Consider the following 17,457-nt stretch of genomic DNA (forward strand, 5'->3'; position numbering starts at 1 on the left):
AGACCGTGTTTATAATAGCTCAACAAGCGAGTTAAATTAGACAGTAAGATAGTAAAGAAGCTAACCTTGAACCTTTGGTAACCACAAACTTAAAGCCTGCAATGGCAATAAGTACATATCTTTCAATAATCACCCTAAATGTAAATGGACTGAATGTACCAATCAAAAGACACAGAGTAATAGAATGGATAAAAAAGCAAGACCCATCTACATGCTGCTTACAAGAGACTCACCTCAAACCCAAAGACATGCACAGATTAAAAGTGAAGAGATGGAAAAAGATATTTCATGCAAACAACAGCAAGAAAAAAGCAGGTGTTGCAATACTAGTAACAGACAAAATAGATTTCAAAACAAAGAAAGTAACAAGAGATAAAGAAGGACATTACATAATGATAAAGGGCTCAGTCCAACAAGAGGATATAACCATTATAAATATATATGCACCCAATACAAGAGCACCAACATATGTGAAACAAATACTAACAGAATTAAAGGAAGAAATAGAATGCAATGCATTCATTTTGGGAGACTTCAACACACCACTCACCCCAAAGGACAGATCCACCAGACAGAAAATAAGCAAGGACACAGAGGCACTGAACAACACATTACAACAGATGGACCTAATAGACACCTATAGAACTCTACAGCCAAAAGCAACAGGATACACATTCTTCTCAAGTGCACATGGAACATTCTCCAGAATAGACCACATACTAGGCCACAAAAGGAGCCTCAGTAAATTCCAAAAGATTGAAATCCTACCAACCAACTTCTCAGACCACAAAGGTATAAAACTAGAAATAAATTGTACAAAGAAAGCAAAAAGGCTCACAAACACATGAAGGCTTAACAACATGCTCCTAAATAATGGATCAATGAACAAATTAAAATAGAGATCAAGGAATATATGGAAACAAATGACAACAACAACACAAAGCCCCAACTTGTGTGGGACGCAGCGAAAGCAGTCTTAAGAGGAAAGTATATAGCAATCCAGGCATACTTAAAGAAGGAATAACAATCCCAAATGAATAGTCTAACATCACAATTAATGAAACTGGAAAAAGAAGAACAAATGAGGCCTAAAGTCAGCAGAAGGAGGGACATAATAAAGATCAGAGAAGAAATAAACAAAATTGAGAAGAATAAAACAATAGAAAAAAAATCAATGAAACCAAGAGCTGGTTCTTCAAGAGAATAAGCAAAATAGATAAGCCTCTATCCAGACTTATTAAGAGAAAAAGAGAATCAACACACATCAACAGAATCAGAAACGAGAAAGGAAAAATCACGACGGACCCAAAAGAAATACAAAGAATTATTAGAGACTACTATGAAAACCTATATGCTAACAAGCTGGAAAACCTAGGAGAAATGGACAACTTCCTAGAAAAATACAACCTTCCAAGACTGACCCAAAAAAGACACAGAAAATCTAAATAGACCAATTACCAGCAATGAAACTGAAGCAGTAATCAAAAAGCTACCCAAAAACAAAACCCCTGAGCCAGATGGATTTACCTCAGAATTTTATCAGACATACAGAGAAGATATAATACCCATTCTCCTTAAAGTTTTCCAAAAAATAGAAAAGGAGGGAATACTCCCAAACTCATTCTATGAAGCCAACATCACCCTAATACCAAAACCAGGCAAAGACCCCACCAAAAAAGAAAACTACACACCAATATCCCTGATGAACGTATATGCAAAAATACTCAACAAAATATTAGCAAACCGAATTCAAAAATACATCAAAAGGATCATACACCATGACCAAGTGGGATTCATCCCAGGGATGCAAGGATGGTACAATATTCAAAAATCCATCAACATCATCCACCACATCAACAAAATGAAAGACAGAAACCACATGATCATCTCCATAGATGCTGAAAAAGCATTTGACAAAATTCAACATCCGTTCATGATAAAAACTCTCAGCAAAATGGGTATAGAGGGCAAGTACCTCAACAAAATAAAGGCCACATATGATAAACCCACAGCCAACATCATACTGAACAGCGGGAAGCTGAAAGCTTTTCCTCTTGATTGGGAATGAGACAGGGATGCCCACTCTCCCCACTGTTATTCAACTTAGTACTGGAGGTCCTAGCCACAGCAATTAGAAAAAACAAAGAAATACAAGGAATCCAGATTGGTAAAGAAGAAGTTAAATTGTCACTATTTGCAGATGACATGATATTATACATAAAAAACCCTAAAGACTCCACTGCAAAACTACTAGAACTGATATCAGAATTCAGCAAAGTTGCAGGATACAAAATTAACAGACAGAAATCTATGGCTTTCCTATACACTAACAATGAACTAGCAGAAGGAGAAATCAGGAAAACAATTCCATTCACAATAGCATCAAAAAGAATAAAATACCTAGGAATAAACCTAACCAAGGAAGTGAAAGACCTATACCCTGAAAACTGTAAGACAACTCTTAAGAGAAATTAAAGAGGTCACTAACAAACGGAAACTCATCCCATGCTCCTAGCTAGAAAGAATTAATATTGTCAAAATGGCCATCCTGCCCAAAACAATATACAAATCCGATGCAATCCTTATCAAATTACCAACAGCATTCTTCAGTGAACTGGAAGAAATAGTTCAAAAATTCATATGGAAACACCAAAGACCCCGAATAGCCAAAGCAATCCTGAGAAGGAAGAATAAAGTGGGGGGGATCCCGCTCTCCAACTTCAAGCTCTACTACAAAGCCACAGTAATCAAGACAATTTGGCACGGGGAGTAATCAAGACCAATGGAACAGAATAGAGACTCCAAACATTAACCCAAACATATATAGTCAACTAATATTCGATAAAGAAGCCATGGACATACAATGGGGAAATGACAGTGATCCAGTTTCATTCTCTTACATGTAGCTGTGCAGTTTTGCCAGCACCATCTGTTGAAGAAACTGTCTAACCCCATACACAAAAGTAAATTAGAAATGGATCAAAGACTTGAACGTAAGTCATGAAACCATAAAACTCTTAGAAGAAAACATAGGCAAAAATCTCTTAGACATAAACATGAGTGACCTCTTCTTGAACATATCTCCCTGGGCAAGGGAAACAAAAGCAAAAATGAACAAGTGGGAGTATATCAAGCTGAAAAGCTTCTGTACAGCAATGGACACCATCAATAGAACAAAAAGGTATCCTACAGTATAGAAGAATATATTCATAAATGACAGATCTGATAAAGGGTTGACATCCAAAATATATAAAGAGCTCATGCACCTCAACAAACAAAAAGCAAATAATCCAATTAAAAAATGGGCAGAGGAGCTGAATAGACAGTTCTCTAAAGAAGAAATTCAGATGGCCAATAGACACATGAAAAGATGCTCCACATCACTTGTCATCAGAGAAATGCAAATTAAAACCACAATGAGATATCACCTCACACCAGTAAGAATGGCTACCATCCAAAAGACAAACAACAACAAATGTTGGCGAGGCTGTGGAAAAAGGGGAACCCTCCTACACTGCTAGTGGGAGTGTAAATTAGTTTAACCATTGTGGAAAGCAGTATGGAGGTTCCTCAAAATGCTCAAAGTAGAAATACCAGTTGACCCAGGAATTCCACTTCTAGGAATTTACCCTAAGAATGCAGCACTCCAGTTTGAAAAAGACAGAAGCACCCCTATGTTTATCGCTGCACTATTTACAATAGCCAAGATATGGAAGCAACCTAAGTGTCCATCAGTAGATGAATGGATAAAAAAGATGGGGTACATATACACAATGGAATATTACTCAGCTATAAGAAAAAAACAGATCCTACCATTTGCAACAACATGGATGGAGCTAGAGGGTATTATGCTCAGTGAAATAAGCCAGGCGGAGAATGACAAGTACCAAATGATTTCACTCATATGTGGAGTATAAGAAAAAAGGAAAACTGAAGGAACAAAACAGCAGCAGAATCACAGAACCCAAGAACGGACTAACAGTTACCAAAGGGAAAGGGACTGGGGAGGATGGGTGGGAGGGGAGGGATAAGGGCGGGGGAAAAAGAAAGGGGGCGCTATTATTAGCATGTATAGTGTGGGGGGGCAGGGGGAGGGCTGTGCAGCATGGAGAAGACAAGTAGTGATTTTACAGCATCTTACTACACTGATGGACAGTGACTAGGAAGGGGTATGTGGGGGGGACTTGGTGAAGAGGGGAGCCTAGTAAACATAATGTCTTTCATGTAATTGTAGATTAATGATACCAAAATTTTGAAAATTAAAAAAATTAAAAATTAAAAAACCCCAGAAGTATACACAGATATAATATTACAAATAAATGACAAGTAGTATCAAACAATCAATAATAAAAATTTTAAAAAATACAATATAAATAAAAAACTAACAGACCTGCAAGGGGAGACAGACAATCTACAATAGAGGGGAACTGACATACCTGATTAAGAGAACAAGTAAAGAAAAAAATATGGTACAGATGAATAAGATTTGAACAACCCAATGAACAAATGTGATCTAAGATGTAAAGCAGACTCACTACAAACTGCAGAATATATATACGCTTTCAGAGTACAAATCATTTACAAAAACTGAACATGTGCCAGGCCATAAAATAAGTCTCAAGAAATCAGAGGATAGGAAATCACACAAAGCATGTTCTCAGATCACAGAATAGGGGAGAACACAAAATTGAAGAGATAACTGGAGAATCCTCTTTTGTCTGGCTATTACACAATGACATCTAAATGGTTCATGTGTAAAAGATAAGGGAAAATAAAAAACAGTTTAACTAAATGATAATGAAAATACTTATATCAAAAGAACAAAAGAACATAATGCACATAAATCTGGGCTTCAAGGAAAACTCAGAGTCTTAACAGTATACATAGTAAAATAAGAGCCTTTAAACAATAATGTATTCATCTATCTCTAAAAGTTAAAAAATGAACAGCAAATTAAGCCCAAAGAAGATAGTGAGGAAAAATGGAAGGATAAGAGCAGAAATCAATGAAATCAAATATAAGCATATACCAAAAATGATCAACAAAGCCAAAACTTAGTTTTTTTGAAAAGACTAATAAAGCTAATAAATCTCTAGTGAAATGATCAGCAAAAAAAAAAAAAAAGAAGAGGCACAAATGTATAAAAGAGGACATCACTACAGATACTGCAAACAATAAAAAGAGAAGATCTTATACACCACTTTATTTTTAAATTTAGATGAAATGAACAAATTCTGGAAAAACAATTTACCAACATCTCATAAGATGATGACAGTCCTTTGCCTGTTAAGGAAATAAGGGCAATAATTTAAAACCTTCCCACAAAAATACATGCCCAAATGGTTTCACTGATAAATTTTTACTTCCAAACATTTAAGGAAAAAATAACATTATTTTCACAGAAACTCTTCAAACAAACAGAAAAAGAAGGAACATTTCCACTTCCTAACTCACTTTAGGAGTTAAGTATAACCTTGGGAGACAAAACCTGACAAACATTACAGCAAAGGAAAACTGCTGTTAAATCTAACAAACAAAACTCTGTGTTTTTGTGAATTGCACATAAAAACCTACACAAGATTGTTCACAGCTGCTTTATTTGTAATAGCCAAAAACTGGAAATAAACAAAATGCCTACAACAGGTGCACCTGTCTCATCCATGCCATGGAATATTACTCAACAGTAAAAAAAAAAAGGGTGGGGTGGGGTGGGGAACAAACTATTGATGCTCGCAACAACTTGGATAGGCCACAGGTCATCATTATGCTAGGGGTGCGGGTACTGGATTCTTAAAAGATCACATACTGTTCAACTCTATTTTATATAAAATCCTTGAAATGACAAAAATTAGATGGAGAAAAACCAGTGGTTTCCAATGCTTGCAGACAGTTGAGAGGAGAGAGGTGTGACTGTAAAGGGGCAGCATGAGGGAGACTTTACTGGTAATGGAAGACTTCCTTATATACTGTTATGCTGGTTACACAAACCTACACAAACATATCAGCACACACTCTACCAATGTCAATCTCCTGGTTTTAATACTGTACTACAGTTACATAATATATAACCATTGGGAGAAGGGTACATGGGACCTCTCCTACTACCTTTGCAATTTTCTGTGAATCTGTAATTATTTTAAGATAAGAACTGCTGCTTTGTTCAGAAAAGACAATAGGAACAAAGACAGAAGTGGGAAGACAGGACAGGAAAGATATTACAACAACCCAGGTGAGAGATGATGGGAGGCATAAGCCAGGATGGTGGCAGTAAAGACCTTAAGCAGCTGAATCCTGGACATACTTTGAAAGTTAAAACAGACAGGATCTACTAATGATTTGGGCATGGGTAAAAGAAAGAGAGGATTCAAGGGTGAAGTTTTTGGCCTGAGTAAGTTTCCAATCCTTGGGATGGGAATAACTATGGAAAAATCAGATTACAGATAAAGGATAGGAATTTGGATTTTACACATCTTGAATTTGAGATATCTGTTAGATATCCACATGGAGACACTGAGGAGGCCTTTGGACATCTGGGGTTGCAGTTAAGGGCTGGTACTCTATAGTGAAGATACAAATTTCAGAAGCTTAAGTGAACAGGAGGTATTTCATGGGAAGACACTAGATGAGATCTCCTAAAGAGCTGGTGTGAATAAAGAAAAAAGTCTGCAGACTGCACCCTGAGACACTTCTAATATTCAGAAGCCAGGAAGATAGACAGAAACAACCAAAGATGGTGAGGAGAGGCAGTGGAGCTAGATGAACCAGGAGAAAGCAATGACCTAAAAGTCAAATGAAAAGTAGCATTTCTGTCAGAAAAAAGTATCTCACAATACCAAATGTTCTTGAGAATACAGGGCAGCAGGAATGTTCACACACTACTGGCGGGAGTGTAGACTGGTATACAGGCCATTTACTATTTTATATACTAGCCTATAGTAACTCCTGGATATATAACCCAGGAGACATGTATGAGAATGCTCATAACAACATTATGGGTACTACCAAAAAATGAACCCCAATGTCCTTCAAAAGTAGAACAGATAAGTTATAGTACATTCATAATGAACATTATATAGCTATTAAAATGAACAGACAACATGAATGTATCCCAGACAATGCTGGACAGAAAGAAGTCACTCACAAGGGATTAAGCTTAGTATAATTCTCTTTCTATAAAGTTCTAGATATCAAATTAGCTTAGGAAAGCATATATAGGTTGGAAAGCTGCAAAGAAAACTGAGGAAGTGATTATCAAAAAGTCTGGAAGGGTAGTTCATGGGCTACCATTGGTTTAATGGTCGTTCAATAGTGGTTCAGGAAGTTGATGTGGAGAGATAAATACATGGCTTCTGAGAAGCTGACAATGTTCTATTTCTTAACCAGGGTGGTAATTATATTAAATTTTTTAATAATTATTTTTTAAATGGTACTTGGAACTTTAAAAATACTTTTTACACTTTTCTATGTATGTGCTCTATCTCACAATAAAATTAATACGAAAAAAAAGTGCCCGACTATCTCAAATGTTGCCAAGTTGGCTATGAGGACTGAAGACTAACCACTAGACATAAAGGCATGGACGCTGTCACAAGACAGAATTCTGTAGAGTAGCGAGGAAGAAAGCCTGATTAGAGTAAGTGTAAAAGAAAGTGAGGAAAAAAAGAAAGAATAGGCCACTCTTTCCAAAAGCACTGCTCATAAAGAGAAGCAGAGAAATGGGCATCTGTTGGAGGGAGCTGCAGAATCAAGGGGGAATTTGGTTTTGTCTTTCAAACAGGAGATATTACATCAGATTTTTATGCTGATGAGACTAATCCAGTAGAAAGGGAGGATGTGATGGAACAGTCAGTTAGAATTGAGTAAGAACTGAAATGCTGATAATACTGACCCCATCATACTGGCGTGACCCCAAGTAGAAGGGTTGGTCTTAAGAGCCTGAACAGTTTTGTCCATAGTCAAGGCAGGGAAAGCAAAGTACATGAGTACTTTCAGCAAACAAGCTCATCAGATGAGAGTGAAAGGTTGGAAGAGGAGGTATGAGAGAAGATGTGAAACAGGTATCAAGGAAAACTGTAAAACTCTGGAAATTATAGGATTGCCAGATGTCACAAACATGTACTTATGGTTAATGTCCGAGACTTAAAGGCAAAATAGTCAAGATGACTGTGCGATTTTTCTCCCAACAATGTTCAACAATCTTGGTATAGACACAGAGTTGGATTTTAACCACAGTCAGAATTGGAACTCGGATTATACTGACCCCAAAGGCTGTCATCTTTCTGGTGAAACTCTGAGTGCAGAGTGACTAGTACAAATTGAACATAGTGCAGAATTGTCCATTTACTTTCCTCCTCCTCTATATTTTGGTTTTCTCTTTCTTGGTTATGTAACACTTCCAAGCATGACAAAGAACATCATTCTGATCAGTGGCAGTGATGTCGTCTTCTATCTTACCTCAGTTACCCATTTTGTGGACACACCCTATACCTTATCTAAAGTAACAGTACCTATAACCTCTCCATACTCGTTTTCAAGAATTACACTTTCTAATCTCAACTCTCTTGTAGAAGAGGAAGTCAGAGAATTAAGAAGTCAGAATTTTGAAAAAAATCATCTGAATGCATATTGAAGTCACCAAGAATTACAAGGTTAAGTTTTAATACCAGGAAGCTGGGTGTTGAAAACATGAAGAAGAATGAGGGAGGGTCAAGGTTAAATGATTTGCCTAGGTCATACAGCTAGTAACTGATAGGGTTTGAATGAAAACAATCTGGGTCTATTTTAAGCTATAAATAGATAGACCAACAGTTCCTAAACTTTTAAGACCTCTAAAGCTAAAAAATCAACAACTAAGTCATGTAACTAAGTGAATCTTTATGAAACAATTTAATATTATCCCTTTATATAAATATTTATTTTCCCATTTATATATATGCATACAAATATTTACGTATATATTCATATCTGCATCTGCATGAACAGAAAAAAGCCTAGGAAGATGGATGTTGAAATGTTAAAGTTAGTTATCTCTGGTATTACAATTTATATTTACTTACGTCTTCTCAAAATTTCTATAATTTAGTATTTATTACTCATATAAATTTTTTAAGTCCACGTTAAATCTTATGCTTTTGAAATCTGATTATCACACTACAAAATATTCTTCTGTCTGGCTATTACACAATGACATCTAAATGGTTCATGTGTAAAAGATAAGGGAAAATAAAAAACAGTTTAACTAAATGATAATGAAAATACTTATATCAAAAGAACATAATGCACATAAATCTGGGCTTCAAGGAAAACTCAGAGTCTTAACAGTATACATAGTAAAATAAGAGCCTTTAAACAATCATGTATTCATCTATCTCAAAAAGTTAAAAAATGAACAGCAAATTAAGCCCAAAGAAGGTAGTGAGGAAAAATAGAAGGATAAGAGCAGAAATCAATGAAATCAAATATAAGCATATACCAAAAATGATCAACAAAGCCAAAAGTATGTAAGAGCACATACAAAAAAAGACATATTTTTACTATCTTGTAGTGAAAGAAAAAATACAAAGAGTTGCTATGAATTCAATGACTGGAATACAACTTTCCATACTAATCATAAGAATCTCCAAATATATTTGAAAATATTTGACCATTCATTCATAAACAGTGCTTCATGTCACATGGCAATGTGAATCCCTTTAAAAAATTCTTTACCACTGTGTGAGCAACCTCTAGAAGAAAATGGCTTTCATTCCATAGGTACTCACTGAGCACTGGTATTAACAGTTGTAGGGTAGGATCTGGAGGGTTCCTTACCTGGGGAGTTTACAGTGTAAGGCAATGATTCTCAAACTTTTTTGTCTCAGGACTAAAAAAATTATTGAGCACTCAAAAAGCTTTCTTTATGGGTAATATCTATCAATATTTAGCATATTTGAAATTAAAACAAAAATTTAATACAGAATATTCAAAAAAACATTCCAATAGCCGTCAGAGTAATGATCCCATCACATCACATGTATCTTATGGAAAACTGTACATTCATGAAAGAGTGGAAAGGTAAAAAAAAGCTAGTATTATTATGAAACTGTTCTGATTTTGAGGACTTCCTGAAGTTTTAGACTCATTAGAATTATGTAATCTAAAATAGACTGGGCCATTGTACTATTTTTGTGACATAAAAATTATGAGAATAATATTAATTGTGGGATGTGCACTGAGTCCTAGGTAAACAAAAATAACTGGTGTTAAACATCCGACCTTCTAGTATAAGAGGAGACGAAGGAAAAGGAAAGGAAATGTTTCTTATGGCATAACAAGGAGAGTAAATGGCTGTATTGCAGGCACTGAGTCAAGCATTTTAATCAAAGAATAGTCAATCAAGTGGGGATAACATTCCTACACAGAGATGAACTAATTGCTCAAGAGCCAAAACTAATAAGTAGTAGAGGTATGACTGGAACTCAGGTCATACTGACCCCAAAACCTGCCTCTTTCTGGTGAAATTCTTTTGAGTTCAGACAGAGTAGTACAAATTGAACACAGTCCAGAATTTTCCATTTACTTTCTTCCTCCTCTATTATTTTGGTTTTCTCTTTCTTGATTATGTAACACTTGCAAGCATGACAAAAATCATCAAAGTGATCAATGACAGTGATATCATCTCCTCCTAGCTTGTGGCTTATCTATTCTCCTTAGACCAGGGTTTCTCAAAGTGCAAGAATCTGTGCAGTAATGGAATCTGGTCAACACAGTCAAGTGAGTTGGTCACTAAGAATAAATGATAGCAAGGTGATATTACTGATGGGACAGAGAGGAGGACAAGCAAAAAACTGTCTTGTATATACTTGCATTAACAATTATTAAGTTTCCTCAGCTCTAACAAGAGGTGCATCCTGTGACATCTCCAATACTGCCCATGACCAGCCCCAAAACAAAATATTCACACTTACCTTCTTTATCAGTAACTGACCAGGAATATTTCTGAAAAGGTTTACTAGATGGAAGGGGGTCCATCTCCAGCACTTTATAAATCTGGCCAAAGGCTGATAGTCTGAGCGCATGCTAAAGAACAAAAGATGTATTTGTTCAAAGTTCAATGACCATTCATAAAAGCCCTTAGAACAAGTAGCTAAAAATACATTTATTAAATGCTATCATGATGGCAAAAGTCCCTACCAACTGGCAAGAAAAAAGTGTTTAAACAATTCAGAAAATGAAGTTATGATACCCCTCTAATAGATGACAGTGATATACCCCCATCTTCTACCTGTGCACTGTGGGTAATATCTTCTTTTTGCTGGATGGTCATATAGCTCAGAGCATCTGTTGGGTCTCGCTCACAAGGATCATGAAGACCAGGACCCCCTTTGGCAAAGGCAAAAGAAAAACATGAGTGCCATTAAGAACTGAGTTTAGAATTCAATAAACTAACACAGAAAAGAGACAGGGAGAAAAGAACAGAAAGAAAAGGAGGAAAAAAAAACCCTGAGGAACTGGGTTAAAAGTTTTGTTGATTAAATGGAATAAAAAGGACACACTCTCATTTTCAATGTAGCATTAAATGTCCTTAATTTATACATTGTATATAGGCACTTGTATATCTAAAGTCAAAACTGGGTCTACTCTGAGAATTTAGCAACAGCATGGTGAATCATCCCAAAACATTAAGGGAATCACATAGGTAACATAAGACCAAATTTATCTTTTCCACATTAAACACCAGACTGCAAACAGAATAAACTTCATACATTTTAGCTGACCATCTGCATTTTCAAATTCAGAGCTCTAGGTAAAGCGAATTCATAGCAGACACAGTAACGTATTAGTAGCTTTTATGTTAGAACATATAAAACATAAATTACAATTATTAAAGAGAGAGTTTTATAGCACTTTTTCAACTTAAAATATTCTAGTTGCTAACATTCCAAGCAAAACAACTCCTATATATCATTTTCCTTTGCAGAGGACAAATTTAGCACATATTTAGAAAAATAAACTAAAATGAGACCTTTCTGATTCTTCTTCCTCCAGTTTGGAACCCTTACCAGGAAGTAGTATTCCAGATGCCAAACACTCCATTACTCGTCTCAAGGCCTCCCCAGCGCCCAAAGGTCTATTACAAGTACCTATAGACTTTTCACATATAAGCTCTAGTGGCTAGAAGATATTAAATTACAAATTAGTACATGCACCAAGTGTTAAAAGGATTCCAGTTAAACGTGAGCTGACATTTCTATCTACAATGAAGACCAAAAAAGGTGAAAGTCAACTTAACATTGAGGCCCAATTAACTTTTCCCAGCTTGTATCAACTTTTACCCCAACCAGGGTTTTTAAACCAATCATTTTTGAAACAACATATTCAGAAGACATTGTGTTACAAAAACTTTACTTGTGTTACAAAAAGTTACCCAGAAAGGATCACTTGAACTGTGGTTTTGTAATTGATTTGACAAAGATTTAACAAGTCTTCATGTAAGTTAGTAGTAGCTAATAACTAATCAATGTTCAAACCCAGCCCACCTATCTCCCACTTAACCTAGGAAGCACCTGAACCAGAGTAAGATTTCATTTCAGACAGCCTGCACAAGTACTATAACTGGAAAAAATGAAGAACCAAATCCCCCTATTTAATAAACTAAAAACTCATATGATACTCTATCAAAGTTGTAATTGCTATATTAATTTTAAATTACTGTTTATACCCTTTTTTCTAATGTTCTTCACTATGGTCTTGATTAGATCAAGCATAGTAATTTCCAAATTAAGTAAGTTTTGCAATATATACTATAAACTATGTCCTTAATCAGGTAAGCATACTGTTTACCTGACTTTAACTACTAACATGGACTTACTTTTAAATGTCTACACACAGAGAAAGAAAAAGAGGGTATGGAAGTCTTACACCGGCACATCAGATTATTTTTATTTTAAATGGAAGTAGCACTGAAAGAGAAATGTGCCAGTCAGAGAGGCTTTCATGGGCAGTAGGTGAACAGTAATCATCCACTGGTATAGTGAAGTGCAAAAAGGCATTCACTTCTAACAGGTATGGGACCTTTTTGTCAGAAAAAATACCTCAGGCTCTGTAAAAATATAATGAGGCAGAAGAGACAGGTTACATGCATTAAAAAGAATTCATATAAAAATTCTTATTTTCTCTTGAACAGAAAGATAAAACACATCTTAGCTAACTATGACTATAGCCACTTTACAGTAATGTAATTTCCACAGGATTTCCTAACTACAGTTTCAAAATTTGCTTTTAACCATATATAAGTACTTACCCAGCCTTTTAATGGTGCCCATGTGGGGACTCTGTTGCACAAATCACGCAGAATGCGGAGGACAATTACACATGATTTTAATCCATTTGCCCTTGCCTAAAATAAACAAAATTATTCCAATACCCCTGTTGAAATCCATTGTTCATTTTAAGCACACTGATCATGGATAGGTTCTTTAAAATGAATACTAATTAGCCAGTCATTCATCAGTCATCAAGCAAACCAAAAAATTATTAAAAGTAGTAAAATTGTGATTTAGAAAAGGCAGATTTTAAGGTAAAGGAAGCATATTATTAAAACTGCTTTTATAAACATGGCAACCTCATTCTGGGCAATTATGTACCTTAACTTTTAGCTTTTCTCACCCATGTTTGCAATTTATAAATCTTCATTTGAAATTCAGAGTGCTAAACCAAAAAGGGTTATATGATAATGAAACATTGTTAACTATAATAGATGCTATAACTAAGCATTTCACCTAAATTAACTCATTTACTCCTACAATAACCCTCTAGGATAGAGAGCACCTCCATCTTATACATTATGTACAGAGAAAACACTAACTGGCAGGTATTCCAAATAAAGCCCGCACAAGCTACCATAACAGTAATATAATAACAAAGAGCCAACCTGAAACCATTTGGCATGTCGGAGAGACGCCAAGGCATTCAGGCACTTCTGCCTGTCCAGTAAGTCTGGAGGATCTTTCATCACAACCTTTTCTAATGGGAAAATGGGATAAAGAAAGACAATTTGACCAAGGAGTTCCTGTCAAATTACCAAACAATAAAAATAAAAAGAAAGCAGCGTCTGAGTGAACCACTAAGACTCCCAGAAGATTTCATGATTCAGCTTTGTTGCTTTCTTCTTAGATTATGTGTACTATGATTACTTAAATAAACAGTCTTCAAAGCCATTCTGTGCACAAGTACAACAGGAGCACAAAGGCATTCACTCAGTTAACAAATCAATGGCCACAGCTACATACAGTCTGGGATTTTATTAAGCATGTATATAATATATAACATCACAGGGCACAAAATAGGTACATAGCACTTTTTCCTTTGGCAGGGAGTAAAAGTAGTAATCTGGGACCAATGGCAATCACAACTTTTCTCTACAGGGGGGATTTTACTCACTAATCAGTTCTCAAGGAACTGATGTCATCAATTTGAGATATACTATGAATACAATGAATATGGCAATTTTATTTTTTGACAACTAAACAAACTCATCTAACAAGACAACCATTAATAGAAACTTGACCCCACTGAAGAAAACTTGTCAAGTGTCACCTTGGATTCTCCTGTTATTTCTTTTCTAAACCAAAAGTATTAAAATGAAAAATATGAAATATTTTGAAACATTTCAAATTTTATATGATTTTTTAAAAGGCAGCAAAGAATGTTATCTAATTACAGCTATTTGACTTGCCTCAACATTTTAAAGTTGGATTAGATGGCCCAGAGCAACAAAATTAAGAATTCAAACATGTGATTAATGACAAATATCCATATTTGAAAAGATATCTCATGATAGCAAATTCAAGTTTAGATAGCCAAATTTATTTCCTATAAGCCACTAGGAAGTGGGTTTTTAAACTTTTTGAAGACTTGGTGCATTTTTAAATGCATACAACATACATATGTTCCCTGGGGAATAATTCTTTTTTTGTTTTTTTCCACTATATCTCTTTTAAGAACTCTCTCATACATAGAAAAGTCCACTAACACTTATCCCTAGTAAAATCATGACAGTCACAGACTCAATAGTATGTTTGTGTGGGCCAATTAACAATATTTAAACATTTTTAAATAAGAGACAAGATCACGGTTATTATTTAGTTTCCTCAGTAATTACAAGACTATCTTATGGCAAATCCACTACATATTCTAAATGATAGCTTGCCATTAACTACAACTGAAGGCATAATGCCCAATAGAAAATACATCTATTAGAGAAAAAATGGTGTCCCTTTACTGGCTGCAACACTAAAGTATGAAGTACTACATACTTATTTTCTGACCAGGTGAGCTCTACCGCAGATATCTGCACCATTTCACATGGACTTCTGCCAACAAATTCACAACACAGGGTCTCATTTCATTAGCTCCTTACACTCATAAAATGAGAAGCCTCAAAAAAATTATTAATGTGGATTTATTTATAAACATAGACAAATACACCACAGGTATTCACTTTATAGGTGATCTAGGTCCTGAACTTAATTCTGTCTTTTTATGACACAAAACACACAATTCATTGTAATGTGTTTATGTTTAGTCAAAATGCATAACTGGGGGCAATACAAGCATCTGCTGTGTAAAGCTCACATACCAGCTAAAACAAACTACTGTAAATGAATGATCTCCTCTAGTTAGACATGACACAGGTTGACTGACTGCTAAGTACTGTAATCCCAAGAAAAGGTATAGACTGTACTTATGTTTTAAAATTTCATTATTTAAGAGTAAGCCAAACTAAGTCTTAATTCTCTCACCAAGTAGGAGTGTCAGGAAGATGGAGTGGGGCAAAGGAAGAGAGGAGTAAGACGGAGGAAGTCTGGATAGGAATCAACATGGCAAACCAAAACTCTTTTTGAACTTTCTGGTACTTTCTTTCATCCAGTGGTCAGAGCTTGTAAATAACATTTTACACTCATCACAACACAAAGATTTTTAAAGGGGGACAATGGCAAAAATATTTAACGACTTCTTTCATTCCCAAAGTCAGATTATAACCACAAATTCTTATTTTAAAAAAAAATAGAGACATCAGCTTGCTACAGACAGTCAACATTTGGAGGCAGTATATTCTACAACAAAGAGATGAAAGGGACAAGCAGTGAACAGAAGCCTTGCACTGGATCCCCTTTTATATCACCATTGGGATGGCCATGTTTTTTTCATGCTCTGATGGTCAAAAGTCAAAAGATCCAAAGCGTCTGAATATTCATGAGATGGGAGACAGCAGAGATGTAGTAATCATCTCATTTTATCTTCTTCCAAGTTTCTTATTTTAAAACAATATAGAGCCCTATGGTACTGCAGTGCTACTTATAAACCCTGCTCACCTATTTCCTTTATATAATTAGTAAAACAGTTTTATATATTTTCATTAAGAAAATAACTTAATTAACGTAGCAACCAGAGAATTGCTGCTGGAAAAACACTACCACTTCTCGTAGCAGAACATCAAGCTTAACATTTCTGTATGAACTTTAATGTAGGAGTTTCAATTTTGTAGTAAAGAAAAGCTTTACTGATTAAAAAAAAGGCATCCTATAATCTTTAAATTATTAACAATGGAACTGTGAGACATTTCATTTCTTCCTACTGTGACCAGCAAACAGATAAGAAACAGCATGGGGGATGGGCTTAGAGAGTGACAAAAATGCCAAAACCAAAGAAAAACAGCTTTTAAAAATTTATGGCTCAATAACTGAGCATTAGGGCATGAAGGTACATAAAACACTGAACAACAGAAACACTGGTAATAAGTCTATTATATCTAACTTCCATTTCCGTGACCAGAAACACCCCATACTGCAGGAAATGTTGGTCAGTTTCTCTCAATCCCTTAACATGCAAGCTAACTCGGCCCATTCACAAAAACACTAGCCTGAAGATGGGACGGGTAAAAGCCAGAACATGATCCTGCTAAGTAGGAGTTATTTGTCAGGAACCTGGGCTCTTTAAAGGTAAAATGATTGAGCTGGGTTGTCATGAAGGTCTCCTTGACAATTTGGATGAAACCCAGGTATTGAGTTCATGCTGACAGAATTTTCTGGTTAGCCTGAAGATATCCTGGCATTGCCTTCTTTCAATTCCTTGAGGCTTTGTAGCCAGCAGACATTATGCTTCAAGCCACTGTCCATGCAAAACATCAGGCCACAATAATGTGGACAGGTAAATGTAGCACTAAGGTAGAATGGAGAGTACACTGTTCTCCTAATTTACCATAGAAATGTCACTCAGTATGACTTTTCTTCAATGCCTAAGTAGGCAATCAGCCACTGGAAAAATAACAGCTAAAGGTTTGCACTGGCGAGTAGTGGTCTAGCAGCTGGGGAAGGCAGGAAAATAAGGCCTGCAGCATCGTTATAATCCCAGTTGTGATCTCTGGACTGCGAGAATCTAATGTCTTCCACCTAGCAGAACTCATGCTAGTGAACT

The 17,457-nt window shown here is 35.6% G+C and overlaps 1 protein-coding gene across 16 annotated transcripts in view; it reads right to left on the bottom strand.

Moving 5' to 3' along the window:
* STRBP (spermatid perinuclear RNA binding protein) overlaps positions 1–17,457 on the bottom strand; it is a 177,964-nt gene that overhangs the window by 41,667 nt on the left and 118,840 nt on the right. For all 16 annotated transcript variants that reach the window (XR_008996630.1, XR_008996632.1, XR_008996631.1 and 13 more), the window contains 5 exons: positions 13,913–14,004; positions 13,283–13,378; positions 12,042–12,153; positions 11,264–11,361; positions 10,947–11,058 (listed from right to left, as the gene is read on the bottom strand). Coding sequence is in view for 13 of the 16 variants with exons in the window: in XM_057499014.1 (XP_057354997.1) it covers positions 10,947–11,058; positions 11,264–11,361; positions 12,042–12,153; positions 13,283–13,378; positions 13,913–14,004 (510 nt within the window). In the remaining 3 variants the exon portion in view is untranslated. The remainder of the gene's footprint in view (positions 1–10,946; positions 11,059–11,263; positions 11,362–12,041; positions 12,154–13,282; positions 13,379–13,912; positions 14,005–17,457) is intronic.

This window comes from Manis pentadactyla, chromosome 3, assembly GCF_030020395.1.
Source record: "Manis pentadactyla isolate mManPen7 chromosome 3, mManPen7.hap1, whole genome shotgun sequence".
Taxonomy (NCBI): domain Eukaryota; kingdom Metazoa; phylum Chordata; class Mammalia; order Pholidota; family Manidae; genus Manis; species Manis pentadactyla.